General features: G+C 36.7%; 1 protein-coding gene across 2 annotated transcripts in view; it reads right to left on the reverse strand.

Moving 5' to 3' along the window:
- Positions 1-275: 275 nt before the first annotated feature.
- The window catches only part of THOC1 (THO complex subunit 1), a 29,121-nt gene continuing 1,698 nt past the window's right edge, over positions 276-27,698 (reverse strand). Inside the window, exons 2-21 of one of the 2 annotated variants that reach the window (XM_079785045.1) lie at positions 27,175-27,248; positions 27,022-27,082; positions 25,773-25,839; positions 20,988-21,106; positions 20,513-20,561; positions 19,343-19,438; positions 18,556-18,638; positions 16,407-16,480; positions 11,879-11,987; positions 11,306-11,437; positions 10,606-10,706; positions 9,234-9,300; positions 8,985-9,035; positions 8,831-8,901; positions 8,048-8,143; positions 7,443-7,508; positions 4,657-4,740; positions 1,729-1,876; positions 925-1,000; positions 276-574 (exon numbers count right to left, since the gene is read on the reverse strand). In XM_079785045.1, coding sequence (XP_079641171.1) covers positions 279-574; positions 925-1,000; positions 1,729-1,876; positions 4,657-4,740; positions 7,443-7,508; positions 8,048-8,143; positions 8,831-8,901; positions 8,985-9,035; positions 9,234-9,300; positions 10,606-10,706; positions 11,306-11,437; positions 11,879-11,987; positions 16,407-16,480; positions 18,556-18,638; positions 19,343-19,438; positions 20,513-20,561; positions 20,988-21,106; positions 25,773-25,839; positions 27,022-27,082; positions 27,175-27,248 — 1,920 coding nt within the window. In that variant the 3' untranslated portion in view covers positions 276-278. Of the gene's footprint in view, positions 575-924; positions 1,001-1,728; positions 1,877-4,656; positions 4,741-7,442; positions 7,509-8,047; positions 8,144-8,830; positions 8,902-8,984; positions 9,036-9,233; positions 9,301-10,605; positions 10,707-11,305; positions 11,438-11,878; positions 11,988-16,406; positions 16,481-18,555; positions 18,639-19,342; positions 19,439-20,512; positions 20,562-20,987; positions 21,107-24,997; positions 25,599-25,772; positions 25,840-27,021; positions 27,083-27,174; positions 27,249-27,698 lie in introns of those variants that run through there. The other variant, XM_079785046.1, reaches the window with a different exon arrangement.

Here is a 27,698-nt window from a genome sequence, read left to right on the forward strand (position 1 = left end):
CATGCCCCTAAATATCGCTTATTGACTTAATAACACATTTAACAAAAATATATTGTGACCTTGAGGTCACGTCACTTTGGCCATTTTTCCAACCTCCTACTCCTCCCAAAACCCTGAGATCAGTTATCAAGAGCCAATACGTGTTTTGTTCTTGGAATACCAGCCAACTGTACAACTGTTATAAAAATGTTTATTGTTTACCAAAACCAGTGGACCTCTTAACAAATGCTGCTTGGTAACAAAGTCTTATCACAGTTTTAATAAAAAAAAAAAAAAAGCTAACTATTTGTCTCATTGTCATTAGTTAGACTTTCTGCAAGGTCACTTAATCCAGACTTATTCAGTGCATTAATCAGATTCTCAGGCGTTGCATGGACTCCCTCTTGATCTTGCCAGGCAACTAGTAACTGCCTAGCTCTCATCTTCATGTCTTCGCTGTCACACTCAATCTGTCTAATTTCCGAGTCTTTCATTTCCAAGTAGGGAGCCAGAATCTTCCATTGTTCACCCAATTTGTTGGCAAATATCTCTATTTGTTCCCCTGTTACAGGTTTGTCTCGGCGAACATCAGGGCCTAGAAAAGAGAAGAAATGTAAATTATGTACCAAGTACGAGGACATGTACTATTCAAAGTATACAACAGAAATGGGAAGATATGGGGCCACCAAAATATTAATCCCCTTTAACAGGCTTTATTTTAAAAGTAAAACAGTTCCTTTTTATATTTTTCCATGGATTGAATACTGTTCTTATGACCATTAGGAAATCATTTTTAAGTTGTTGTCAAGCAGTGCTTTAAATTCCTTACTATAAGAAACAGCTGAGATACATGGTAGAAGTTGAGAAGTAGATCAAATTAAATAACGTACCTCTCAACAAAGAACCACAATCTTTGTAAAATAGCCAAGAAAATTCAATTCTTACTTTCATTTTCCTTCAGTAAAGCATCATTATCTTCCTCATCTTCATCCTCACCTGTTTTTATTTCTTCAGAAGGAGGCTAAAATGAGTAAGGAGAATGTTTAAAAGAATGCCAACTTCTAAAGTAACTGGGGATTCATTTGTTTAGATAAGCTGATTGTGATATTCCAAGTATAGGACCCAGAACTTTACCCCTGAGGGTGTTAAAGGTGAATGTTGAATATGACAAATAGAACAGTGTTAACCTGGAAGGAGTGGATGGGGAAGATCTGAAAGTTGGAAAGACTCCCCTTACTTCCCTAACCTGGGAAGAAGGGAGTCAGAGTAAAAGATGTTAAAATGATTTTCACATACCTAGCATATAGTAGTAATAGTCTAGGGAAGATCAGGGTTGAGCAACTGTGTCTTTAACATTTTTTGAGTGATTTTATTAGCTTTTATGCACACAGTTATTAGTACCATATTGTAGCAATACAATGAGAAAATGATTGAAAAATAAAGCCAGAGTAGTAAGGCCAAGTTGCCTACTGCTACCGTCTTTGAATATAATGCACCAACAAACAGGAAAAATGATAATAGTTTATCCAAAAGTATTACAGACTTAAATTATACATGCAGTATAAAAATTATTCATGTTTATCAGTTTATGTACTTCCTATGAAATGTATCCTTAAGTGCATTTTTCCTCATTTTAAAACATGGGAGTTGGTGGATTTTTTCCACAACTCTATAAATTCAGCTCTGTTCAAATGATAGCAGTTTAACATTAACTAAAGGAAATTAAAAAAATAGATTTATAATACTTACTGGTAATTCCTTTGCTAGCTTTATTACCATGTTTTCAAGATATTCTGGCAAACTTTTGAACTGCTGGTTGGTTGGCTGGAAGAAGTGAGGGCTTCTCCGTGCTAACAGTCTCAGGGCTCTCCAACCATAATTTGAATTGTTCACAGCCCTATAAAAAGGTGTCGGTCTTATAACTTTATATAGTCATTTATTTCTATATTCCCTTCTAGTTAAAGTAACTCACCGTGTGAAACTCGATAACTCTTAGATAAGTAGCTGAAGGCACCATTCTTTTCACTGATCATATTCCCAAAGAACCTGTGTGCAAGTCACTTACAATAGAAACCAACAGTCTGAAGAGGGAGGTCACACCAGCAAGCACACTTAAAAAGTTTGTATGCATTTTACTTAATTTAAGAAAGCCAATTAATATGTGCAGGACTGGCTAGATGTTGTATATGCAGGACAGAAATCTAGTTATTTAGGGGGAAAATGAATTCATAATAGGTTTGACATGTTTTAGTGAGTTGATATAACCCATGAACTGTTCCGTAAGGAAGCAAAGTGGTAATAGGTGGTATACAGTAAGGTGAGAAATGGAAACCTCAGGGAAATTTTAAAGACAGTGTTCCTGAAAACAGGCAAGCTGCAGAAGAATCCAGATCACAATTCCCCCCCTTCCCCCCATTTATGAGTTTTTTGCAAGTCATTTGGAAATACCCTTCCTCCCCAAGTTGTTAGAGTAGCAACCTCATTTACTTAGAGCCTCATTACCTCTGAGGCATGCTGGCACCTGCAAAACTACTCCTAGACAGTGGGACCCTTACCAAGTTAACATCATGCTATGAGGCTTTGCCAAAATAGTTAACCTTTTCTCTGACACATTTGTTTAAATAATTTGAATCTTTCAAGCATTTTATTCTGTCAATTATACATACAAAATTATTCTCCAGAGAACCATACCATCCAGATTCTTAAACTAATCGTAGAGGGCTATCACTCTACCTAGTCTTACCTAACAATAATAAGTCAATATTCATTCAACAAATACTTGAGCTGGGCACTCAGGAGTCATGGAGATTTTAAGTTCACCCTGAACACTTGAGGCACAACACTGCAGTTCAGGGACCGTGAGGTTACAAGTGATTTTCCTGGCTTTGCCATTTACTAGCTGAAACAAGAACAATTTTTACCTTAAGAGTTATATAAGGTAAGTGCTTAGGAAGTAACTGACATAGTAAATAAATCTGTTGCGAAACATCATTATTGATAAATACAAGGGTTAAGAATTTCAGGTAGTGATAAGGATGAGAAAAAAAATGACAAATTCAGATGGTGATACGTACTATGAAATAAATGTTAACGGCTGCATTACAGAGGGAAAGGAGAAGACTTGTTCAGGGAAAACTGCTCAGTATTTAAGAAGAGAGTTTGAGAGAGCAAGCCATGGGATTGCCATGAAGGAAGTTTAAGGTCCTGAGGTGGAAGTACCTTTTGAGTTGAACAGAAACAGGGCTGGTATGGTTTGAGCAGAGAAAATAAGCAAAGAAGATGTGATTGGAGAGGTAGAAAGGTGCAAATCAGATAAAGGAGGCTTGTTAGTAAGACTTCATCTGAATTGTAATACGTAGCAACAGATTTGACTTGTGAATTTAAAGATCACTGGCTAATGCGACCCTGCTAGTGGTTCTCAACCTGTGGGTCATGACCATCGGAAAACACAGATATTTACGATTCATTAACAGTAGCAAAATTAGTTATGAAGTAGCAATGAAAATAATTTTATGGTTGGGGGTCACCACAACATGAGGAACTGTATTAAAGGGTTGCAGCATTAGAAAGGTTGAGAACCACTGGGCTAATGCATGGAAAATTGGCCAGAACTGGTCAGAGCATTCTTTTCGCAGTGCTAACTACAGCATGCATGGTTCAAAGTAAATCATCTTAATCCTTAGAATAACCCTGTGAAATGGGTACTATTCCTATTAATAGACAAGGAAACAAACAAAAGGGTTTAATTAGTCCTCGTAGCCTAGCAAGTTAAGTGGTAGAGTCCCAGGATTGGAACCTAAGCAGTCTGACAAGAGGGCCCTTGCCCTTAAATGAGTACCATAAGGCCTATTCAAAACCATGGAGCTGTGGTGTTACCTAGAAGATTTAGTTGAAGAACCTGAGACTGAGTCCTGAAGCTACTCCAAAATTTTAAGTTAGGCAGAGGATTGGGGAGCCAGCAATGGAGACAGAAGCAATTAGACAATAGGATAACAGTGGGAACTATAGTCTGATGGCTGTCGAGAGAAGAAAATGTTATCTAACAAGGCAGAAATCAACTAGGGAATACTACTGAGGGGTAAAAAAAAAAAAAAAAGTGACCTTGATAAGAGCTATATGACAGCCAGAGACAGCCCACCAGGAATGGGCTGAGGACAGTGGGAGGTGGGGAGATGAAGGCAGCAATTATCAAGAATTGTTGGGAGACACAAGCATAGCTCGCAGATGCTGTGGGTTTGGTTCCAGACCACTGCAGTAGTGAGGACTGCAATGAAGTGAGTTGTAATTTTTTTTTGCTCGTAAAGGGTTTTGCCTTCAATTTGTAAAAAACCTGACATTTGTGAAGTGTAATAAAGTGAAGTGCAATAAAACGAGGTATGCCTGACTTTGATTTGAAGGGGAACAGAGAAAATAGGCGATATTTGGAGAGAGATGTAGGTTCAAGAGGGATTTTTCTTATTTTTTTGAAATAAGCTTGATTTTAAGTAATGCCTGTTAAGTTGATGGGAATGGTCATAGAAATCAGATGTGTAATAATGTGAACTTGGCACATAAACTCACCTAAGAGGAAAAGTACCACTCTATCAACTGTCTCCCTTATTAGCATTCTAGTATGCATAAAATTCCCAAGGAAAAGTATTAGAGAAAATGAGATCATGAGAAAGAAACATTACTTACTTATATTCATTTTCAACCATGCTTTCCGGGTCTGCCTGTTCAATGGCTTCTTCAAAGAATTCCTCCAAAGTTGGCATATATTCTCTGGATGTTAAAAAATAACTAGTGAGGATTCTAACGTTATTCACACTTGACTTAGTTTGTTACTAGTCACAGAGGGCAGCCAGGGGTTTACTAGCATTTTAATTTCTCCAGCAAGCAGGAAATTTTCACATTATGTCCACACATGGATTTTTTTCCCTTTAAACCAGAATTAAACTGAAAATAATAACCAGACGTACTGAGATTTCAAGAACTTTGAGCTTCTTTTAGATTGCTGCCATGGTAGCATGGCTGTTTTTATTTTTTTTAATTTTTTATTGATTTCAGAAAGGGAAAGGGAGACAAAAACATCCATGATGAGAGAGAATCATTGATTGGCTGCCTCCTGCATGCCCCCTACTGGGGATTGAGTGCACAACCAGGGCGTGTGCCCTTGACCCCGAATTGAGCCCCTGACCTTTCAGTCCGAAGGCCGACACTCTTATCTACTGAGCCAAACCAGCTAGGGCACATGGCTGGTTTTTAACTGCATCTTCTTAAATTTGTTTTCAGAAATAAAAATTTGAGACAAAGTCAAATAAGATCTAAAGATCTGATCAGAAGACATCCTTTTACTAAAATGAGAAAAATGAGTTCTCTCTCCGAAGAAAAATCAAGCCTAAAATCTAATAACTTACTGGAATATAACATGCTCTGTAACTGGTGAACATTACAGGCCTGTATAGTTGCTTGTGAGTTTACCATCACTCTTCTACACATCACACTAGTAAAACAGGGTTCACACTAAGATTCCAACCAGACCATTATTCATAAATGTTTGAAACCATTTGCTAGTTTTGTAATGAGCACTGTAGGTTTTTGCCCTATCTGCTTTAGACTTTCAAATGTTACAAATACAGTCGAGAGTGCCCATGCACCTCTCCTTAGTCTCATTTTCTCTCCCCAGAGTTAGCCATTCTTTAGAATTGGGTATTTATCATTCATGTGCTGCTTTTTCTTAAAAAAAATTAAGTATATATTGTTTTGAATCTTTTCAAGTTTTCAATTAATGCAATTCAGCTTGTACCCGCCTACATCCCTGATTTATATTTTATTTGACCACTTGAATTTTCTCTATTTTTTCCTCAACTTGTTTCTTTTACATACTTAGCAAGCATGCTTTACTTGAAGTCTAGTTATTATCTCTATCTTCATCTGTAACATTCTTTAATTCTGATCACTCCTTATATTAGGGTTACTTTTCATCAAGTATGTTAGTTCCACCTTTTTAAAATACCCCCAATTAGTAATATTACTGCTTTATACAATGAATCTGATGAAACTTACTCATATTTACTAATGTCTTTGCATAGCAATCCTTACAACTTCACATTGTTTTTGGGTTTAACTTTTTTTCTGACAGGTTTTTAAAGACTGCTGATGACAGATTCTCAGTTTTAATCTGAAAGTAACTTTATTTCTCTCTTGGCTAACCGACCCACTGTTTAACTTGTTATACAGAATTCAGAGTCCATGCTTTCAACACCTTGAAGTTATCATTCCACTGTCTGTGGCTCCTTTTGGTCTCAAAGTCTGCTATCAGCCTGATTTTTTGCTCCTTTGAAGGCGGTCTGGTTTTTTTCTCTGGTGACTTCATTACAATGTGTAGAGATAAGGATTTATTCTGTTTATCCCACTTAAATCTGTACCACATGAACCTGAGAATTTACGCTAATTCTTGGTTCTGAAACAAAAATTCTGTCATTATGTTCTTGATTACTGCCTCTTTCCCATTCTCTTATTTCCTCCTCCTATTAGAAGTCTGTTGGACCTTCTCATTCTGTGGTGCTTGACTTTTTCATATTTTCTAATTCTTGATCCCTCTGTACTGCTTTCTGGGTGATTTTTTAAATCATTAATTCTATTTCACCTGTGTCAAGCCTGCTATTTTTTTACCTGCCTATTTTGTAATTTCAATGACTAGGTCATGTCATGTTTCTTTTATTTTCAATTCATTCTTTTATATCTTTAATTATCTTAAATATACTTATTGTAAGCCTTATTCTGATGTTTAACTTCTGTGGCTTGTTCTGTCTGCTGACTCTTACTCATGGCGAATGGTCTTCTTGAATATTTTGTCAAGTCTGGATGGTGAACTTCAGATTTTTATCTACAGGGTCCTTGGCTCAGGTTGAAGATGTGACCTCCAGAAAGCCCGGGGTTCCTTTACACTGCTGGTAGGGTATATTTACACTGTAAGAGCGCATGGCAGCAGACTTGGGGTTATAATTTCCCGGGAATACTTTTTCCTTTTTGCCCATCACTGGCCTCGATAGTAATGGACAAGCTTTCTTGTTTCCTGCACCAGTGGCAAGTCTCTCCATCTCCCACTCCGCCCTTCTTTTACAGAAAATGGAGTGCGTCGAGGGGCTCAGCTCTGTTCAGGGGAACTCAGTTACAAATTCATGCAGGCCTAAGGCCTTACCTTCTGTCCTTTGGTGGCTGTTAAAACCCAAGTTCCCTGGTTCCCAAAAGTGGAAATCATCTGTACTGCTCCCTAGCTAGAAGCAACCACAAAATTAGGCCATACCTTGGTTTGTAGTTGCTTCTATTTTTGCGAATTCTTATTTTCTTGTGATTTGTAAAATTATTGTGCCAAAGTCAACCACAATTTTTTGAACTCTCCTGATAGCTGACAAAAGGCCATTCTACTCTACTTAACATTTCAGAAAAGCAATACTTGATGTGAAACATTTGAAACTTGCCTTGTGTCTGATTTACAGGCTTCCATATTATCAGGGCAGAGATTCCAAAGCCTTGTTAACTCCTCACTAAAAAATACACATGAACAAATACATTTTTAATGGACACCATCCTGATATGTCTAAAGCTATAAAAATACTTAAATAGTGGAGTTTTAATTCTCTTGACTAATTTTTGGTATTTAGCAAATTTTCTATATGAGCATATATTGAATGACAATAATTGCTTTTTTCAAAAATATTCAAGCACAATATAAAGCAATTTACAGTTACCTAGAAGGTAATAGAAAGGACTGTGGTATTATGCAACAACTAGAAATGAGCTGGATCAATGCAATTGCATTGTCTGTGATGTGGTAACAATGTCAGCCTAGAGCCTTGGATTTTGGAAGCAGGAGACATAATGGAAGTACTAGTATGTGTACTTGCACGAACCACATAATGGGCCTTAGAGATTGATAGGGGGTATTTTGCTTTAGTCATCATCTATGTATATACCAAACACATAAAAAACTAGACAAACACAAAAATTGGAGAGTTCTTATAGTAACATCTTCAAAATAAAAAATAACCAGTAACATTCCACGTATGAAGACAGGTTAACCTACTTTCCCATCAGAATCTTTTTGTTGGGCCCTTTCCCCAGGAAGTCCTCTGGTGCTGTTCTCTTTCGTACTGCTCTCGTCGGCTTAGTGTCTGCTGTTCTGTGGTGAACAAAACATACTGGAATTACAATGGACAACAGAAATGGAAGTGTTTAATGTAAAAGAAAACATTGTTTTCTTAAAAAGATGAAAGCTTCATATTATTATAGAACACTCATGAGATAAAAGACCAAAATGCCACACCACGGTACAAATGGTAAGTGGGTATACAAATTTTTTTTGATAATTAATACATCAATTTGTTCTGGGAGCTTAATTACAAGAAATTTGAGATGAAAAGTTCAAATAAAATAAATTGGAGTGGTTATATTATTATTGAGCTTAACTTATTTTTTTTAAACCCTCATCCAAGTATATTTTTTCCCATTGATTTTAGAGAAAGTGGAAGGGAGGGAAGGAGGGAGGGAGAAGGAGGGGGAAGAGGGAGGGGGAGAGAGCGAGAGAGAGAGAAACATGGATGTGAGGGAGCCACACATTGATTGGTTGCTTCCCACATGCTCCCCAACTGGGGCCAGGTATCAAACCTGCAACCCAGGTACGTGCCCTTGACCAGGAATTGAACCTGTGATCCTTAGGTCTACGGACCAACGGTCTAACCACTGAGTCATACTGGCTTGGGCTTAACGTAAATTTTTTATATGCAATACATATACACATATCTCTACATAATAGAATCACATCAAATTGTATTTTAATATTTCTCGTATTGCTTCAGTATATATTTACCTTTCTTTCACAAAACTTGGGCAGCCTTCATTTTTCCATGAGTTCCAGTTTTCTTCAGTGTTTAATATATGCTGAGAAAAACAAGTTACATTTGCATAATGGGAGCTTCTAAAATTCTATTTGGTGCTAAGAAAACTAAATATAAAACACATACCTCTACCATCTTTGAAAATCTTTCTCCATCGGGTGGGTTTTCAGATAGCAGCTGTGATTAGAAAGAATATACTAAGCTTTCAACAACTTTCTGCATCATAGGAGTGGTTTGTAGGCAGAGAACCAGGAAGTGTTTGTGGTCTTGTACCTGAGCTTAACTTTATCCTTATTTTCCTATTTGGGGCTGAAACAAAGAAAATTCTAAATTTCCATTTTGTTCAATCATGGTTTTGTTGCGTGTTGAACTTACTTGATAAACTGATTTTGTAGTATCTTCAATCCAGAGTGACTGCTCATCAGTTAAAACATAGTTTGAACTACGGAACAAAGCAATAAAAGCATGCTTGAATTAACAGCAATGTACATTCAATTTTAAGGTTTATATTCTTTTTGAAAAAACACAAGACATGTAACAGATAAGTTAAGCATAATATAAAAAGTGCCAAAAATTACCAAGACAAGAACAATCACAAATGAGATAATTATATAAGAAACTTCTTGCACTTCATCTTCAAGATGGTTAGAATTGAAGACATGAAAGTATAGAGGAGACTAAAACATTCAATTAATCTAATTAAATATAAACAGAGCAATGAATGTTTCCTAAAATAATCAGTTTAATGTGGGGTGAAAACCTCTGAGAGATATTAACCTATTCCTCTACATCAGGGGTGGGGAGCGTCTGGCCTTTGGGCCGTACAAGGCCCACAAAATCATTTGGTCTGGCGCTGCCAAGGCATTAGGGATAAGTTAGTTAAATGTTTGACCAAATACAGCAGCTAATTTCTAAGTTGATAATTTTGTATGGCCTGTGAGTGATATTATAAATATCTAAATTGGCCCTTGGCAGAAAAAGGTTCCCCATTTGTGCTCTAAATGATACACATTCAGACAGAACATGCTGCACTCCTTTAAAACGCATTCCAAATATAGTGAATAAAAACCCCAAGCCCTAGAGAAGACGGAAAGCAGACCCAAATTATTAATAGTTGGCATTAGTTCAACTCTCACTATGTATTAGGTGCTTTATGGCCAATCAAGAAATATTAATAGACTACCATGTGCCGAGATCTGAGCACTTTACATGCATTACTCATTTAATTCTCAAAATGAGAATGTGTGCATATTAAACAGACTTTAGAGATTCAATGATTTGCCCAAGGCCATAAAGCTTGAATTCAAATCTAGGTCAAGCTCCAAAAAGCCCTTGATCTTTCTCTATGCTATACCAAATCTCTACAACAAACAGAAGGATAAGAAAGAACATTTCTGAGTGCTTGATAAGTGTTATCTTAAAATTACAAGTCAGAAAGAGCTGAACTGCCGCTAGTGAGTAATGAAAGTGGAATGTGAAACCAGCAGGCAGTAAAGCCATGTTCTTTACACAACTACCCTGGTAATATAATACTTCTTTGCAAGTATTTAGACCTTTTCTCTAAAACAAATATCCTAACATATAGTCTAATAAAAGCTCAATTATCTAATGTTGCTGCAAAAGAAATGTTTTAGGGATGTGACAGTTATACATAAAATGAGCCCAATATATAAGAAAAATACATCAATCAACAAGTCCTTCTCTTTGTGGTGTATAAACTACTACCCATTTATTAATTTATACTTACCTTTTGAATTTCACCTGTCCCTTGAGATATTGGAATAAAATGAGATACTGCAGTAGGATGTGCCGGCGAAAGTTACTGTCACTCAGTTGTAAATCCATCAACTACTCGAAAAACAAGCATATATACAAAACGCATTAAATTAAAATTTTGCCTAAAGGTACAGGTTATGTTGTTACAGAAATGAAAGATTTCAATTCAAATAACATTTGCTGAAGGCATTACTGCACAAGCCCCAGGACAGAGTGGCAAAAGCTTCCTTTAGATTTCTATCAATTTATGTCATGACATATTTGTGTTGGTAGATAGCAATGTTGTATTTGTGGTCCTGAAGTCAGAATAAAGGCAGAAATATAAAAAAGCAAAAGGCTGCCACTTTCCCACACATAAAGACATAGTGGTGAAAGAGCCCGGCCCGGCTGGAGTGGCTCAGCTGGTTGAGCATCCTGTGCATCGAAAGGTTGCTGGTTTGAGTCCCAGTCAGGGCACATGCATTTATTATAAAATAAGTCTATAAAACAGACAATGCAGAACAACCTCTTTCATCATAGAAGCCAAATTAGTCTTACTTGTACAAGGAAGAAATAGGACTCTAACATTTATCAGCTTTAACCAAAGTAAGAAAAATTTCTATTGAACTTAAGAAGTATATCAATTAAATAGAAAAAAAACATTTTTATTATGCTTAGTGAAAAAGTTGTACCTTTTCACTTGTTAAAAATTTTGCAAAATATACATGTTCTCCTCCTGTTTTTAATTCTTCCATCTTTTTTCTTGAGGCCTGAGTATCATCTAATTTGTAACTCTTGAAAACAGCCAGGACTTCTTCTGAGTACTGCAAGTAAAAATATCAACTAGTTATACTTGCCATTGTTGCCCAATAATTTGTTTAGTGCTTTTCTGTATCAGAATATCTAGAATTTATTCCCAGTTACCATACATGCATGTTGTAAGGCAAATTAAGAAAATTATGATAGCAAAACGAGGGTAAAACTATTTTGTAGGAAATTTATGGTACTGTAAAAGTAGGAATAAACTCTCTCCTCTCGATGGAATGTAATTTCTTATGCAGTGTGTGTAAGGGGTAAGCAGAGAAAGGAATGCTTTGAGAGTATATAGAAATTTGCCAGTGAAATTAGCTATTTAGCCAGCTACGGAAACTCTTAACCATTTCTGTGCTAAAGACTGTGACAAAATGAAACAATGATGTCACACCCTATCCAGTTGAGGGGCAATAAAATATTGGACTTTTGGTAGTCTGGGATTGGCGACTCACCTTGAGAAAAGTTTTCCATGAAATTTTCTCATAGCATTGCACAGGGTTCCTGAAGTAATCCTGAAGTGACCAGAATTTTCGATACAAGTTGTAATCAATTGGAATGGAGCTAATAAAAGAAATGATATATTAAATAATTTAAGTTCTCTTAAAAATATCTAAATGCTTTTAACTTTTCTTGGATCCCAAATGCTTTTAAGAAGTTGGTGAAAATTACAGTCTGTCTCCCCAGAAAAGTGCCCATTAGTAATACTTATAAACTTTTATAAATAATTTCAAGTGAAATTAATAAATAGACCCACCCCCCTTTATCTATAGTGATGGAACCCTTGAATTTTGATTGGATGTAAGATTATGTTACTAGTACAAATCTAGTGTCAATACATACTTATAAATTTTAGATTTGTAAGCAATCATTATACTATAGCATGTTTTAACTTTAATGTTAAAACAAACATTTCAGACTTTTTAAATCCATGAAATTAATGTTTTTTAACAAAATCCTCTACATCATTTAAAACAGCCAATGAAGCCTTTTAGTATAATCCATATGTAAAAACTGCTTGAGATATTAAATAATGTATATCCCAAATATCTACAAAAATGTTCAATATTATTGCTATAAAATTAATTTTGTCTGTAATCACAACTGTGTACTTCATTCTTTCTAAACAAACCTTAATAAGTTGAACCAATGGATTATAGTTAGCTTTTCTCTAAACTTCACGCCCATACAAATATTCTAAATAAGACTGCAATTTAATATGGGAAACAGAAAGTAGGTTTGGTGATCCACATAGTCCCATGATCTTAAGAGTCCTGCCATCTCTATTCTGCCCAATGACAGGAAGTTAACCTCCCATTCTTCATCTTCAGGATGGATATATTGAAAATTACCTTTTCTGATGATTAGGGAGTATCAGAGACATATAATGCTTTTGAAAGGATTATAGTAAAATAAAGTGAGCATAATTTTTAACATGTACTAAAAAGTTTTTTTTTGGAAGGGGGAACTAATGTTTAAAAGACTGAAAAATGCCTTAGTTTCTTTGTAAATAAAATAAGAAAGAGTAAAAAAGTATAAGATAACTTGCTTGTGTAAAATTTAGTTTAAGAAGTCTGAAGCCCTAACCAGTTTGGCTCAGTGGATAGAGCGTCGGCCTGCGGACTGAAGGGTCCCAGGTTCGATTCCGGTCAAGGGCATGTACCTTGGTTGCAGGCACAACCGCAGTAGGGGGTGTGCAGGAGGCAGCTGATCAATATTTCTAACTCTCTATCCCTCTCCCTTCCTCTCTGTAAAAAATCAATAAAATATATTTAAAAAAAAAAGTCTGAAAAGTTGTATTAGTGACCTAAGAAAAAACAAAGGGAAAAGTATTTTAGTAAAACATATGGAAGCACATTTGATAAAAAAGCTCACCACAGGAATTTAATTCATATGGTTAAGAAGACAAACTGCAAATCAATATCATAAAATATCCATTTAAAGAATAATTTTATTAGTTTGAATTGACATCAATTGGCATAACACTTCAAAAACAACACTCATATAGAAAATCACATAGTAATACATTACATCTTTCATTCACACTTCTGACAACTGCCTGGAAAAAAGCTGTGAACTTGGAAATAATTGAAAAAGCCCATGTTTTGCAAGGAAATAGCAGTCACAAAGTCCATGCATTTTATTTTATAAAAGATGCTTGAAGTTATCCTATCTAATAAAAGAGTAATATGCAAATTGACCGTCACTCCAACGCACAAGATGGCCACCACAAGATGGCCTGCAGGGGAGGGCAGTTGTGGGCGATCAGGCCAGCAGGGGAGGGCAGTTAGGGGTGACCAGGCCTGCAGAGGAGGGAAGTTGGGGGCGACCAGGCCTGCAGGGGAGGGCAGTTAGGGGCAATCAGGCTGGCAGGGGAGTGGTTAGGGGGTGATCAGGCTGGCAGGCAGAAGCGGTTAGGGGCAGGCAGGAAGGCAGGCAGGCGAGTAGTTGGGAGCCAGCAGTCCTGGTTTGTGAGAGAGATGTCCAGCTGCCTGTTTAGGCCCGATCCTAATGGGCAGTTGGACATCCCTCGAGGGGTCCCACACTGGAAAGGGTGCAGGCTGGGCTGAGGGACACCCCCCCCCCGTGCACGAATTTCGTGCACTGGGCCTCTAGTCTCTCTATATAAAACCCTAATATGCAAATAGACTAAACAGCAGAACTGAACCGGTCGCTATGACATGCCCTGACCACCAGGGGTCACGTGCAAAACATGGCGAGTGTCAGCAGCAGGCGACAGAGCGCGGAACATGGCGGGTGTTGGCCGCAGTGGGATGGTGGAGCAGGTGAGCGGGGGTGCCAGACCAAGGCGGGGCCGCCAGCCCCAATCGCTCCACACCATCAGTGGGTGTAAGGCCAGCGCTGTCAGCGCGTGGGAGTAGTGGCGGTGGGAGCGGAGCTGCTGGCAGATGGGGGACCAGGGGCCACAGCAGGAGGGGCCGGGCGGGGGCACGGAGGATGGGTGAGACCCACCCCTGTGCCCAGCACAGCCTCGCGGCCCACAGTTTCTTTCAAGGTGCACGAATTTGTACACTGGGCCCCTAGTCCTATATAATAAAAGCCTAATATGCTAAATGTCTGGTTGACCGGTTGGCCGTTCAACCAATCAAAGTGCAATATGCTGATGATATGCTAAGACCGCTCAACTGCTCACTATGATGTGCACTGACCACCAGGGGGCAGAGAGTCGGCCGGTCAATCAGTTGCTATGACGTGCACTAACCACCAGGAGACAGATGTTCTGTCCGGTAGATTAGCTTCCTGCTGGGGTCTGGCCGATATGGACTGAGCAAGACGGGCCAGACATGCCCTGGAGCCCTCCCGCGTTTTCTCCCTGGCTGGCCAACCTCCCGCGTCCCTCCCAGGCCGCGATTGGCCTGGCCAGTAATCTGGGACCCCTCGGGGGATGTCGGAGAGCTGGTTTCCGTCCGATCCCGCAGGCCCGACCAAGGGACCCCACCAGTGCACCTGGCCTCTAGTGCTTATATACTCACCCAGATTACAATGGTTTTGGATTATGTGTCAAATCAGGTAAATAATTTAGCAAGTTTAGCAAATTTTGATAAAATAATGTTAAATGCTAGAATAACTGCTAATATCTCAAGCATGTGGATCTTGCTTCAAACCAATAATGAAGAATACTGACAACTTTTACTTGTCAATAATCTAGCCTCTGTCAAAAGTTTTTTCAAGAACCAGCAATATTGCAAAGAATCTAATGGGCATGTTAACTTTTGTTTTTTCTAAGCTCTTCCCTAGTATCAAACAACCCTGAAAATAGGAAAACAACTATCTGAACATCAACTTCTTTCTATAATTAAAGCAGCATTAATGGTTTACAAAATAAGATTATAGGTCTGGGTTTTCTCTAGGTCAAATTATAAAGAAAAAAAGCCACAGAACATTTCCCAAAATGTCAAAGTAAAATGGAATAAGAAACGGCTATATATAAATTATTTGTATTCATGAAACAATACAATATTTAACATTTTTATAGTTTCATACGCTTCATAAAAAAAGCCTACTCTATCCGTAATGCACATGAAAAGTAAGTCTCTAAAAAAATCCAAAAGACAAAAAACTATATATAATAGCTACTGGGCACTGAATAGATACTGTCCTAAGCACTTTACATATATCACTCTATGCAACATCAACAAATACAGTCATAATAAGGATAACAGATCACTTCTGAATAGCATCTCATTTATTCTTCTCAATAACTGAAGCAGGAGATGGCATTACTACATTTTTAAATACTCTGAAACTGAGTTGCTGGTAGGTTAAGTAGTTTGTTCAAGGTTCTATCAGTAGTAAATACAGGAATTATGCCTGGAGCTACGCTACTTTCAATGTTCCTTGGGGCTATGTGTTTGAATTTGAAATTTGGGATTAAAGGAATATATCTCCCTGTACAGATATAGAAACCTTTTCTTGATCTTCAGGAAATCTTTCAATTGCAACTGATGATAACTGTTTTAAAGAATGCTAGTGAAAGTGTTCCTTTATACCTTCATGTTTCGCTTCCTCATTGCTTCTAACCAATATTAAAAATAAATTATTTGGAGGGAAAGCATAGGGTTATAGAGGATGAAATAAGAGACAGTGACAGAAGGGGAGCAGAAAGGAGGAGGAGAGAGAAAGGAAATTTCTTATCTCTCCTATTTCATTAAATAATCAGGCTCAATATCCACAGGCATTGAGTCCACAAAGCTGAATGGAAGGGACAAGGGGAAGAGTACCTAGGTTGCTTGTGCTTGGTCTTTTACATGTTAGGAACAATGAACCGTCTGCACACACAATTTAGAAACCATTGGATACAGTCCATTAGTAATTGGAATTTATCATTTTAAGTAATTTACATGAAAGTTACAAATAAATCTATAAGCATGATTTCCTTCATCTTTATCTACATTCTCTCTCTAGAACTTGTTAAGTAAGGTATTAACTTTGTAAATCAAGAAATCTGGACTAAAAACTCACCAAGTTGTTGGAGCTTCATCATCACCCATTTCACCTTCTTCTACATCCATTCCTTCTTCTCTATCTTCAGTGTGCTAAGTTAAAAACAAACAAACAACAGTACAGCCTGTCATGAAGCAATTGTCAGGCAGAAGGTAAATGCTGGAATGTCATTCACACAATGCTAGAAAATCATTAGTAGAAAAGTCTAGTCATAGTAACTACCTAGACCTATAATTAATCCTTAAGGCAATGTGGATTTTACACAACAAGGATCTGAGAACTAAAGACTCGTATGACAATGATATAGGACAGCCATGAAGACAATGTGAAGTTTTAAACCAGTATTTCTCCAAACATAGTTAAGTAGATTCTCTCTGGGAATAAAGAATGTATGGCAAAATACCTTTTGGAAATATATACAACGACCTTTTAGAGAATTGAGAAAATCATTAGTATATTAAGGACTCTAAGAACTGTAGAAAATAAAGTAAATTTAAGTAGTTTTTAATCTCCAACTTCAATTTGATTATGGAAATCCTCCCTGATTCCCACACAGAACACTTATTAATCTGGGAACATGATAGGATTGCTGGGTGTCCAGCTCTATATTGAAAAATTTCAAGTAAGTTCACATGGAATAGTCCAAGAAGTACCTAAAAGATATATAAAGGTGAAGGACAAGATTTTGAAAAAACCTTAAGCAAAGCCAACATCACTTCCAAATTGATAATGATTTTACACTTTAAGTAATAAATTACATAGTCATTAATCTACAGTGAGATATTAGTTTTATCTAATTAATAATTTTTTAAACTTTTAACTGGCTTCTAAATGAATAGTAGGTGCTGAATGTCCAGGAATTTCCCAACTCTGGACTGTCTTCTGGATGTATCATAATTTTAAAAATCAGCGGGCAAACAATGGATTATTTAACAAATGGTTCTGAGATAACTGGCTCATTATTTGGAAAAAAATAAAATAACTCTATTTATTTTAAACTCTAATATGTCTGCTGGGTTAAAAGGAAACAAAACCTTAAATGCACCAGAAGAAAACAAAGGGGCTGAATCTTATGGAGGAGAAGCCTTAAGCATGACACAAGGCCAGAAATAATAAAACGAAGACCAACATATGTTAATATTATAACCAAGTAAAAAAGTTTATACAGCAAAGACTCCATAAAGTTACAAGTAAAAGTATAAACTGAGAAAAATTATATCAACATATGGTAGGCAATGAATTAATATTCTATATAAAATATTCTATATAATGAGTTTCTACACATCAATAAGAAAAAGACATTTCACAGTAAATTGGGCAAATGGCAAAAATAGGCAATTCTCTTCCTCAAGGCTTCAAACCAGCACAGAAGTAAATTCCCATCAACAAAAAGTAAGTTCCTCAACTTCATTAATAACCAAGGAAGTAAGTAAAAATAAAGACAACTTACTTTTTAAGTACACAACAATTAAGCAAAGATATTAAAAGTTGGTAATTCCCAGGATTGCTGTGAGATTGTGCGAAAATGGGCAGGAATTCTCTATGTGCCACTGGTGATGGTATCAATGATTATAACTTCTTTGAGTAAGTAACTGGGCAACAGCCATCAAAATCTGATATATGTATTATTTTGACATAGCAATTTCACTTATTAAGCTTTATCTTACAGATACACCTGTATAATATAGCAATATTATTCACTATAATGCTGTTAACAATTTTTCACTTTTAGACATTATCTAAATATGCCACTGTCAGGATTGTTATACATCAAAAGATTTATCAAGAGCCATGAACACCGACATACATCTAAACATACTGATGCAAAAATGCATCCATTTCTTTTACTGCTTGAAAAGAAGAAAGTGAATTTCAGAACAGTATATAGTGTATGACTTCATTTTTGGAATAAAACTACATTTATACAAAAAGTCCTGGGAGGCTAGACAGAGAATGTTAAGAGTGGTTATCTTTTGGGCCTTGGATTATGGGGTAGCTATACTATTTTAAATATTTCTATTTTGTTTGCATTTTTAACAGAGAATACATATTATTTCTATAAATTGGAAATAAAGATTTTAAATTTTTGATGACTTAGAAGACCCATTCATAAGTTACTTCAATAACAAACATAAACATGTTCTGTTAGATTTCGTATCAGCCTCACCTTCTGACCCAAAGTGCTTTCCTGCTCATTGGTATTGAAAACAGTGACATTTTCCAGATTAAACTGACTCTGCAAGTTAAGACCTATTAAGAAAAAAAAAAAAAAGATTTCAAAGCAAATCCACCGAACACCTAAACTTGTAAGAATATAAGTTTGTTGTCATATAACTAAAACATATACAATAATAAATCCATAATTAAGGAAAAGATCAAGTTAGAAACAACACCACACTTGTATGTTCAAATTGTTCTAAAATTCATTTCTTAAAGATGCCTTTAGAGCACACAGAATTCTACATACAATATAATTGATCCTTATTATTCATGAATAATTTAATATAATGCAGTATGTAGCAATTTATAGTTTTGCTGACTCATAGATAAAAAATTGTATTAATCAAAAAGTGAGAGTGTATAACAGTATTTATGGGAAATATATTGTAGTTAATGAGCCAGGTTTCTGTCAGAGAAAGAAGTTATACATAAGCAGGTCTACTGGTGGCAGATAAACTCTGAATATTAGTATAATCTCATGGTTTTTGCTGTGGGTTATTTAAAAAATACACAGAGAGACAGTGTGATTCTGTGATTTATAAGAAATATATCTAGTTTTCATCCTCAGTTCCTGGCTCACAGCTCCCAAACTGCTTGGAATTTCCCAACTGATAAAAGCAACAACGGAGTCTCTTGTTATATTAGAACCATTTCTTATTATCATGACAGATTGTAATCCATTAAAAACTGGAAAAGACTTTCCTGCAAAGCATGTTTAATGTAAAAAAGCTTACCTGATTTCTCAGATAAAGGGAAAAGCCTGGCCAAAAAGAGTTGAATTCTTCCACAGAAAACTGTGTTCTGGGATTTTGATAATCTTCTTAAGAGATCTAATAATATATGGAAATAAAGGTTACACAGAAGAGATCATTCTTCTTTAACATTCATACCCAAGTTTTTAATCAGTTTGTTAAGAGTATTTTCCTAAAGCAGCAGTTGTCAAGATGGGGGTAGAAACTGTCACAAAAATGCACTAAGTAGCCCTGGCCGGTTTGGCTCAGTGGATAGAGTGTCGGCCTGTGGACTGAAGGGTCCCAGGTTCAATTCTGGTCAAGGGCATGTACCTTGGTTGCGGGCACATCCCCAGTAGGGGGTGTGTAGGAGGCGGCTGATCGATGTTTCTCTCTCATTGATGTTTCTAGCTCTCTATCCCTCTCCCTTCCTCTCTGTAAAAAATTAATAAAAATAAAAAAATGCACTAAATAATCCTAATAAAGAGGGGATATGCTAATTGACTCTCACACAGTCGCAAAGATGGCGGTGCCACAGCCAATAAGGCGGGAATATGCTAATTGACTGCCCCACCCTCAAAGATGTCGGCGCCCAGTCTCCTCAGCCCCACCAGGGCGCCTGCCTCCGAAAAACCCTAGTCCCCTCAGCCCCCCAGCTGCCCAGGTCCAGCCCGAGGTGCAGGCAAGCCTCGGATGGCAGGTGCCCAGCCGCTCATGGCTGGCCGAGGCTCAGGTAACCAGGGCCGGCTGAGGCTTGCACTGCTGGCAGTGGCAGCAGCAGAGTTGTGATGGGGGTGTTGCCGTCCCCTGATCGCCAAGTTGCCGCCCGCCCCTGAGGGCTCCTGGACTGTGAGAGGGGGCAGGCCGGGCTGAGGGACTCTCCCTCCAGTGCATGAATTTTCATGCACTGGGCCTCTAGTTAGAAATAAAATAAGTTTAACATGGGCAAGATAAGCTTGACCATTTTTTTTTTTTTTGGTTTTCATTAAGTTTCAATACAGAACAAAAACAATTTAATTTAAAGTCATTGATCAGTTTTAATAAATCAGACTTATTTAAAAATGAAGATGCTAGTCTATTTAACAAATTTTATTCCTTGTGGTTAATTGAACCACCTGCTTTTCTGGCCATATTTACATTTTAAAAACAATCATTTACCACTGAATTACCTACCATTGCACATACGTAGTAAATAATTTTTCCCAGCAGAATAGAATGTATTCTGAAATTAAGACAGAAATAGTTACTATAGTTCAGAAGTTGCTGCACATCCTTCAGTAAGTTACAGGAAGTAAAATATTAAAGAATACTAACATGCACTGAGAATTTACTATGCCACTTTTACTTTTTCTAAGCAAATGACATTTTCAATGAAATAAAAATATTTTCTTATAAAACATGATACCAAAAAATGGCTTTAAACATGTGAAAGTGTACATTTTCTAGTTGTTATTACTAAGTGCTTCAACTTCTTCTCCACAAATGACTCTTACTTGTCTCTCCCAAGAGAGCAGAATACATAATTCTTTCATAGGGACAAACTTTTTAGCAATTAGCAATATTAGAAATACAAGCAACAAAATCTACCCTCACAATTTTGGATCAATAGTAAGATAATGTTAGTAGAAAAAGAACCTAAGGCACTTACTGATTTCCAAGTAGCAACATTTTTTTCCACAAAAGTGAATATTGTGTCACACTGATCCAAAGGAAGACAATCCAAAACATCTCCCAACAATACAAAAGGTGTAGATGCAGTGCAAATACCTTTATGCCAAATTGAAGGGAAAAAAGTTTAAAATACTGTCGAGTAAAATAGCACATGAAAATCACTCTGAAGAATATCTTAAGGTACACTTGGTCAATCCTAAAAAGTCTTCAACAGACAAGAAATGAGAGGAACCTAAAAGTTCCCAAATGGAACATACTTAAGTTTTAGTATGTGCACTCAATAATGATGATGATTATTCTTGATAAGATGTCTAGAGCATTTACTACATGTCAGGCACACTAACACATTTAACCCTACTAGGTAGATAATATTCTGTCCAGTTTACAGAATGGGAAAATTGAGACACAGAGAAGTTAAATAACGTGCCCAAGATCATAGAGCCAGTAAGTGGTAGAGCTGGGATACGAACCCAGGCAGTCTGGCTTCATAGTCTGTTTTCTTCACCACTAAGCTATTCAAAAGAATATAATGCAGCCAATTAAAAATGGTGGTTATGATCACTATTACCTGGAATAATGTTAAGTGAAAAAGGCAGGATTCAAAACTGTATGTATATTATGGTTACGACAATAAAAATTTTAAAAGACTAGCAAAACTAAAACCATATACCAAATGAACGGTAGTTTTTATTTATTTATTTATATATTTTATTGATTTTTTTTTTTACAGAGAGGAAGTGAGAGGGATAGAGAGCTAGAAACATCGATGAGAGAGAAACATCTATCAGCTGCCTCTTGCACACCTCCTACTGGGGATGTGCCCACAACCAAGGTACATGCCCTTGACCGGAATCGAGCAAAGGACCTTTCAGTCTGCAGGCTGATGCTCTATCCACTGAGCCAAACCAGTTAGGGCTGAATGGTAGTTTTTAATGTAGAGGAATTGTGACCAGTATTGTCACTTTTTTCTCATTTCTAACTGTTCTCCAATGTTGCTAAATTGTCTTTGAGACTTGAAAAGATTATTTTTAAAAAGATAAGGTTTGATATTGATTTCAATTATTATTGAACGTTTAAAATAATAGTATTGTTTTAGGGGACAGAACAGTAAAGTTGTTTATTTCTAAATTCAACATTTTTAAAGTAAAGCAATAAATAAAATATTTTAAGAAAAGGTCATTTAGTCTAGCTAAAAATACTTTTATTTCTCTGCTAATTCTGCCTTCTATTTTAAGGTAATATAATTACCTACACTTGTTCAGTGTTTAAGAGAGTAGCCACCTAAGCATGGCATGTAAAATAAATAAATAAAATAAATATTACTGTAAGCTCAACACATTGCATTAATAAAGTATATTCAGAAAAAGGAGGCAATATGTCCAGCTCTGCTGGGCACTGGTAAGATCACATCTGGAATGTGACGTGAGGGATACTGCCTAGAGTCAGTGGGTGGCATGAGGCAGCAGATTTCAACTCAATACAAGGGAAATCTGATAATTGAAACTACCTAACAAATAAAATTCTTAGCTCTCTCAATGAGTGTAGAGACTGAATGGTCACCTGCCAGGGATGTGATAGAGGGAAGGCAGGAAGCCAGAGATGAGACTGGACTAGATGACCTCTCAAGTCCCTTAACACTTAGATTCTGTTATACTATATGTAAGCCCTGTACATCCAAGAGATTTGAAAGGCATACTCCCTGCCCTTAGCTGCAGTATACACTGAGTGGCCAGATTATTATGATCTCTGAATGCATAATAATCTGGCCACTCAGTGTATATCCTATATAATCCTATATAATAAAAAGCTAATATGCAAATTGTCTCCTCGACCAGGAGTTCGACCAGCAGGCAGGCCGGCCAACTGCCCGTGTCCCCTCCACCTTGCCAGGCTGGCCGAACCCCACCCATGCACGAATTCATGCACTGGGCCTCTAATACACATACATACACACACACACACACACACACACACACACACACACACACACACACTGAGTGGCCAGATTATTATGCATTCAGAGATCATAATAATCTGGCCACTCAGTGTAGTTTGGCATAAGTTAACTCACATTTGATAACTATAGAACTTAGATTCCTGTAAAAGATTCTGATTCAGTAAAACTCAATTTAAAATAAAGACCTCTGGTTATTCTTATGAAGTGGGTTATATACAACCTGTGTCCCAGCCTCTACATGGGCCTCTTTGTTTCACTTTAACCTTGGCCACAGATAGATACCCTCTTCTTAGTTCCTAAACAACTTGTTATGTTCATACTTACATGATTTTGTTTATAATGCTTTTTCTGCCTAAATAGTCCTCCTCCTATCATGTGATAAATTCTTAATCTTTCAAAATAGAGAGTACATAGTGTATCATAAAGAAAAAACAAAAACCCTTATACCTTAGAGCAGTCCACCTCATCTGTTTCTGAAGTACACTGTACATAAATTATAGCACTTATTATATCCTGTTAATCTTCATGTGTACTATGAGCTTTCTAAGGGTAGGCATTTTTGCATATATTAACAAAAGTGTCTGACACTGACCAGAAGTTCAATAAATATTTGCTGAGTTGAATTTAACAAACTAGTTATGGGCAATTTGAAAATGTGTCACATATATAAACAATACTATATTCTCTTTCAAGGAGGAATTTTCCCCATCAAAATAAAATTAAAAAAGCATTTGTTTACAGTTTAACTAAAATCATAAGTCCTCACCTTTCTCAAATAAAGTAAAAGTTCTAAATATAGACTTTGTACAACTTCAAGTGTTAAAAGCATTGCTAGTCTACAAGAGTAACATATCAATGTAGTCAATGTAATCAATGAACTAAGCAGATGCTGCTAACTGTCAGGAGCTAGGCAAGGAACACTCCATTTTAGAACTCATTTAAGTATGATGAATGAATAAGTGAATAAATAAGCATTTTATATAAAAGTTTAATATGAAAAGTCAAGAATTTAAGAATTATGATGAGTTCACAAAATAGCTTGCCACTAAACTAGAAGATCACTTTTACCATGTGTATTCCAGTTTTTGTAGGAATAAGTATCAAAATAATAATGTGACTAATGTTTTACACATTAAAAGCATTTCACATAAATTACCTAAATTAATCAAAGGAAAATTTTAGCCAATCAACTATTTTTTCATTGCTTCTTTCTGCAAATAGTTAACGAGCCCCGTATTAGGCACTGTGTACTTACTATGCCTTTTTAAAAAATCTCTTGAAACTCCCTCCCCTCCTACTGTTCCATTCTGAGAGTCCCCCATCTAGTTTCCCTGCCAGCTGTCTCTCCCAACCCAACTCCTCTTCCATAGCTCCTTTCAGCCTGGTACACAAAGCACTTTACAGAAGACACTAACTTGTCCTTCCTGTGTCTCTCCTTACCATGTTCCTCATCCTCTCACGCCTCTGCTGCCGTTCTTTAGCCATGATGAACTGGGCCTTTACATATAACTATTCCCATCTGTTTCTGCCTGACAAATTCATCATTCCTCACTTCCTAACTCTCATGTGACAGCTTCCGTTCTAAGACCTTCCTGATTCCTTTAGACACTGAAGTTTTGAGTATTTCAACCAGATTTCATTCCTACTTCAACTGCAGTAATTACACCACAGTAAGACATTTACACTGTTTCCTCCATTAGCTACTGGATCTCCAAGTCCTAGCTTAGTACCAGACACATAATAGATGCTCAGAAAATACCATATTTTTCTGTATATAAGATGCCCCCATGTATAAGACACCCCCTAGTTTTCCAATCCAAAATTAAGAAATCAGTATTTTAAACATTTTGCTGGTTTTCCTGTTAAGGCCTTCTTTTTGGGCATCCTAAGGAGTTGTTCTTCCTGTTTTCCCCACTGTCTGATCATACATAGAGGCAGTCCAAACTGTCTGTCTGCAGCTCTATTTCCATGCTCTTTTGCACAGCTGATTACATTTAGTTTAAATTTTTCAGAGTAAGACAATTGCTTACAGGTATTTATCTTTTTATTTTTTGACATCTTTATGGGCTTAGAACGCAGTCCCTGTTGCATCTGTGCACTCTTCACTTCCACCTCTGATTACAGCATTAGCTGATGTCGGTAACAATAAGGCTCGTTATTGGAGGAAGTCTGTTAGACGAGGTATGGGCAGCAACACACCCATGCGGCTCCCTCCTCGGCTGACTTCCATGTATAAGACACCCCTCGATTTTCAGTCTAACGATTTTAGAAAAAAATAGCATCTTATACACGGAAAAATACAGTATTTAACGAGTGAATGAAACAACTGGAGAACAAAGAAAGTACTAAAACGTGTGCTACATACTAGAGATGAAAAAGGTGAGCTACTTTCATTGGTAACTTCTTGGTAAAGGTGGCAAGCAGAACTTGAAAATGAACAAAATCAGATAGATGGAGAGGTATGGGAAGAATATGTTTGTTTTTAACCCTCACCAGGGGATATGTTTATTGATTTTAGAGAGAGAGGAAGAGAGGAAGGAAGGGAGGGAAGGAGAGACAGACAGACAGAGACAGACATCAATGTGAGAGAAAGAAACATCAATCAGTTGCCTTCCATATGTCCCTGACCGACTGGGGATCAAACCTGCAACCTAGGTATGTGCTCTGACCGGGAATCAAACCTGAAGCCTTTTGGCATATGGGATGATGCTCCAACCAACTGAATAACCTGTGCAGGGCTGAGAATAAGTTTTAAAAAAAGCATATAGTGTCCCATATTACTTAAAAAATAAAATCCATACTTACCTTCAGTTACTCCCCCAATAGCAAGAGAAATAATAGCTAAAACATTTTCACACGATGAGTGATTTATCTACCAACAGAGGAGAAAACCATTTAATTTAGGAGCCAGAGTTCAGACTAATTTGATAACAATAAAAACATACCCTGACATTAAACTGATTATCATAAATATGGGATAAAGCTATTTCTCATAGAAGATAAAATTATTTTAAGATGAAAATACAAAAAATGGGTAGTAAGAGAATTACTAATCATAGAAGTATATTAAGTAAATAATAAACAGGCAATTCACTTAAAATCCAGTGGTCGTACAAATTGGTTTCATTAGCATGATTAAGCCTGTAAGTAATCAAGCACAGAAGTGCTGATGCCATAACCCAATCAAAGGCAAAGGCAGGGCCAGAGGAATGAATTGTACTGGTGCATCAATATGTCTGAGGGAAGGTTTTAATAGAAGGGAAGTAGTACTTAGGTTCGATAAAGTCCGGCATTTATTGTGTGTTCGTTAACTGTCACTTTACACAACTTTGAAAGAATGTCATTTGCCTTCTTACAAATGAAACTGAGGCCCAGAAAAGCAAAGTTAGGTGCCTGGTGCCTCACAAAAGGTAAATAGGTAGGTTTGAAGAAGAGGAAAGAGTGAATTTTGATGCAGAAAGGGACACTATTATTGCCAAAAGAAAAAGATCTACCTTCTTGGGACCTAACCTTCACCTAACCAAGAATAAACTTTTGAAACTTTTTCTTTCATTATTCACTAATGTTAAATAAATTCAGATTTTTCATATTTAGAGTAAATTTATCAACTGAAGTTAGACAAGCGCTAGTTATTCTTTTATGTTGATGCGAAGGATGAGAGCATGGAACCCCAGTTCCCATGCTGAACATCCTCGGACTGGACTTTTTGTGCAACTACAGAATGTGTCACACTGTCCATACAGCAATGAGAGGGCCCAACTTCAAATTCCAGTTCTTGCTCAGGAAGACCTAGTATCAACTTCTCCCATACTATTCACCTGGAGAAGGCTCTCTTCACTTATTAAACCAAACCCTTAAACTGCACCTGTGCTGCCAAAAGCCTTAATTATTAAATTACTCCTATACTATTATCAAGGCAGCTTTCACAACGTAGCAAGCTCACTCTAGAAAAAGCAATCATATTTAAATATTCATTCTAAGAATAAAAGCAATTTTTAAATGACCTAATTTATTATTTTGCCAGTAAAATCTTAATAAATAAAATTATACTTACAATTTCTTCTTCTAGAATACCTCTGAAAGCTTGATCAAGGGTACATTTTTTTTCATTTTCGCTATTAAAAACAAAAGATACCTGCATTTTTAAAACATCTCAGGGTAAGTATAAAGATTTAGGCAACATATTTTAGGGATATCAATGCCTTACCTTCCAGGTAACTGGCTGAAGGTATTCAACAATGGCTTGATATTTTTGTTGTTCAGGGCTTCTCTGGTAGACTTCTAGAAAAATAAAAATAGCAAGTAAGTGAAAAGATTTTTGCTTATTATTTACTGAAAAACATGTCATTCATTAATAATATGTCTAACTAAAAAATGTTTGTAACTGGGAAATTACCCATCAGTCATTCTATCAGTAATTTTTATTCAAATGCCACTTCTGATTGGCTCTCATTACTTTAAACCTGGCAAGAGCTTTCTAGATTGATTTTCTCATTTCAGTTTTTCCTTCCTATCATCTCTTTAAATACTACATTCATGAGAATATTGTTTATTTTTAAAGTCTCCAATGGCTCCTTATTTACAGATTTTGGTTTTGAAGTTTTATATCTCCTCTCAAGGTCCTAAGATACCCCATTTAATCTATCCAGTCTTACTTCCCACTCCTCCTAACAGTCTCCACTAAGGTCTAGCCATTTCCCCCCATAGTTTTCTATCAAGCTCACTCTAGTG

This window comes from Cnephaeus nilssonii, assembly GCF_951640355.1.
Source record: "Cnephaeus nilssonii genome assembly, chromosome: 11".
NCBI classification, from domain to species: Eukaryota; Metazoa; Chordata; class Mammalia; order Chiroptera; family Vespertilionidae; genus Cnephaeus; species Cnephaeus nilssonii.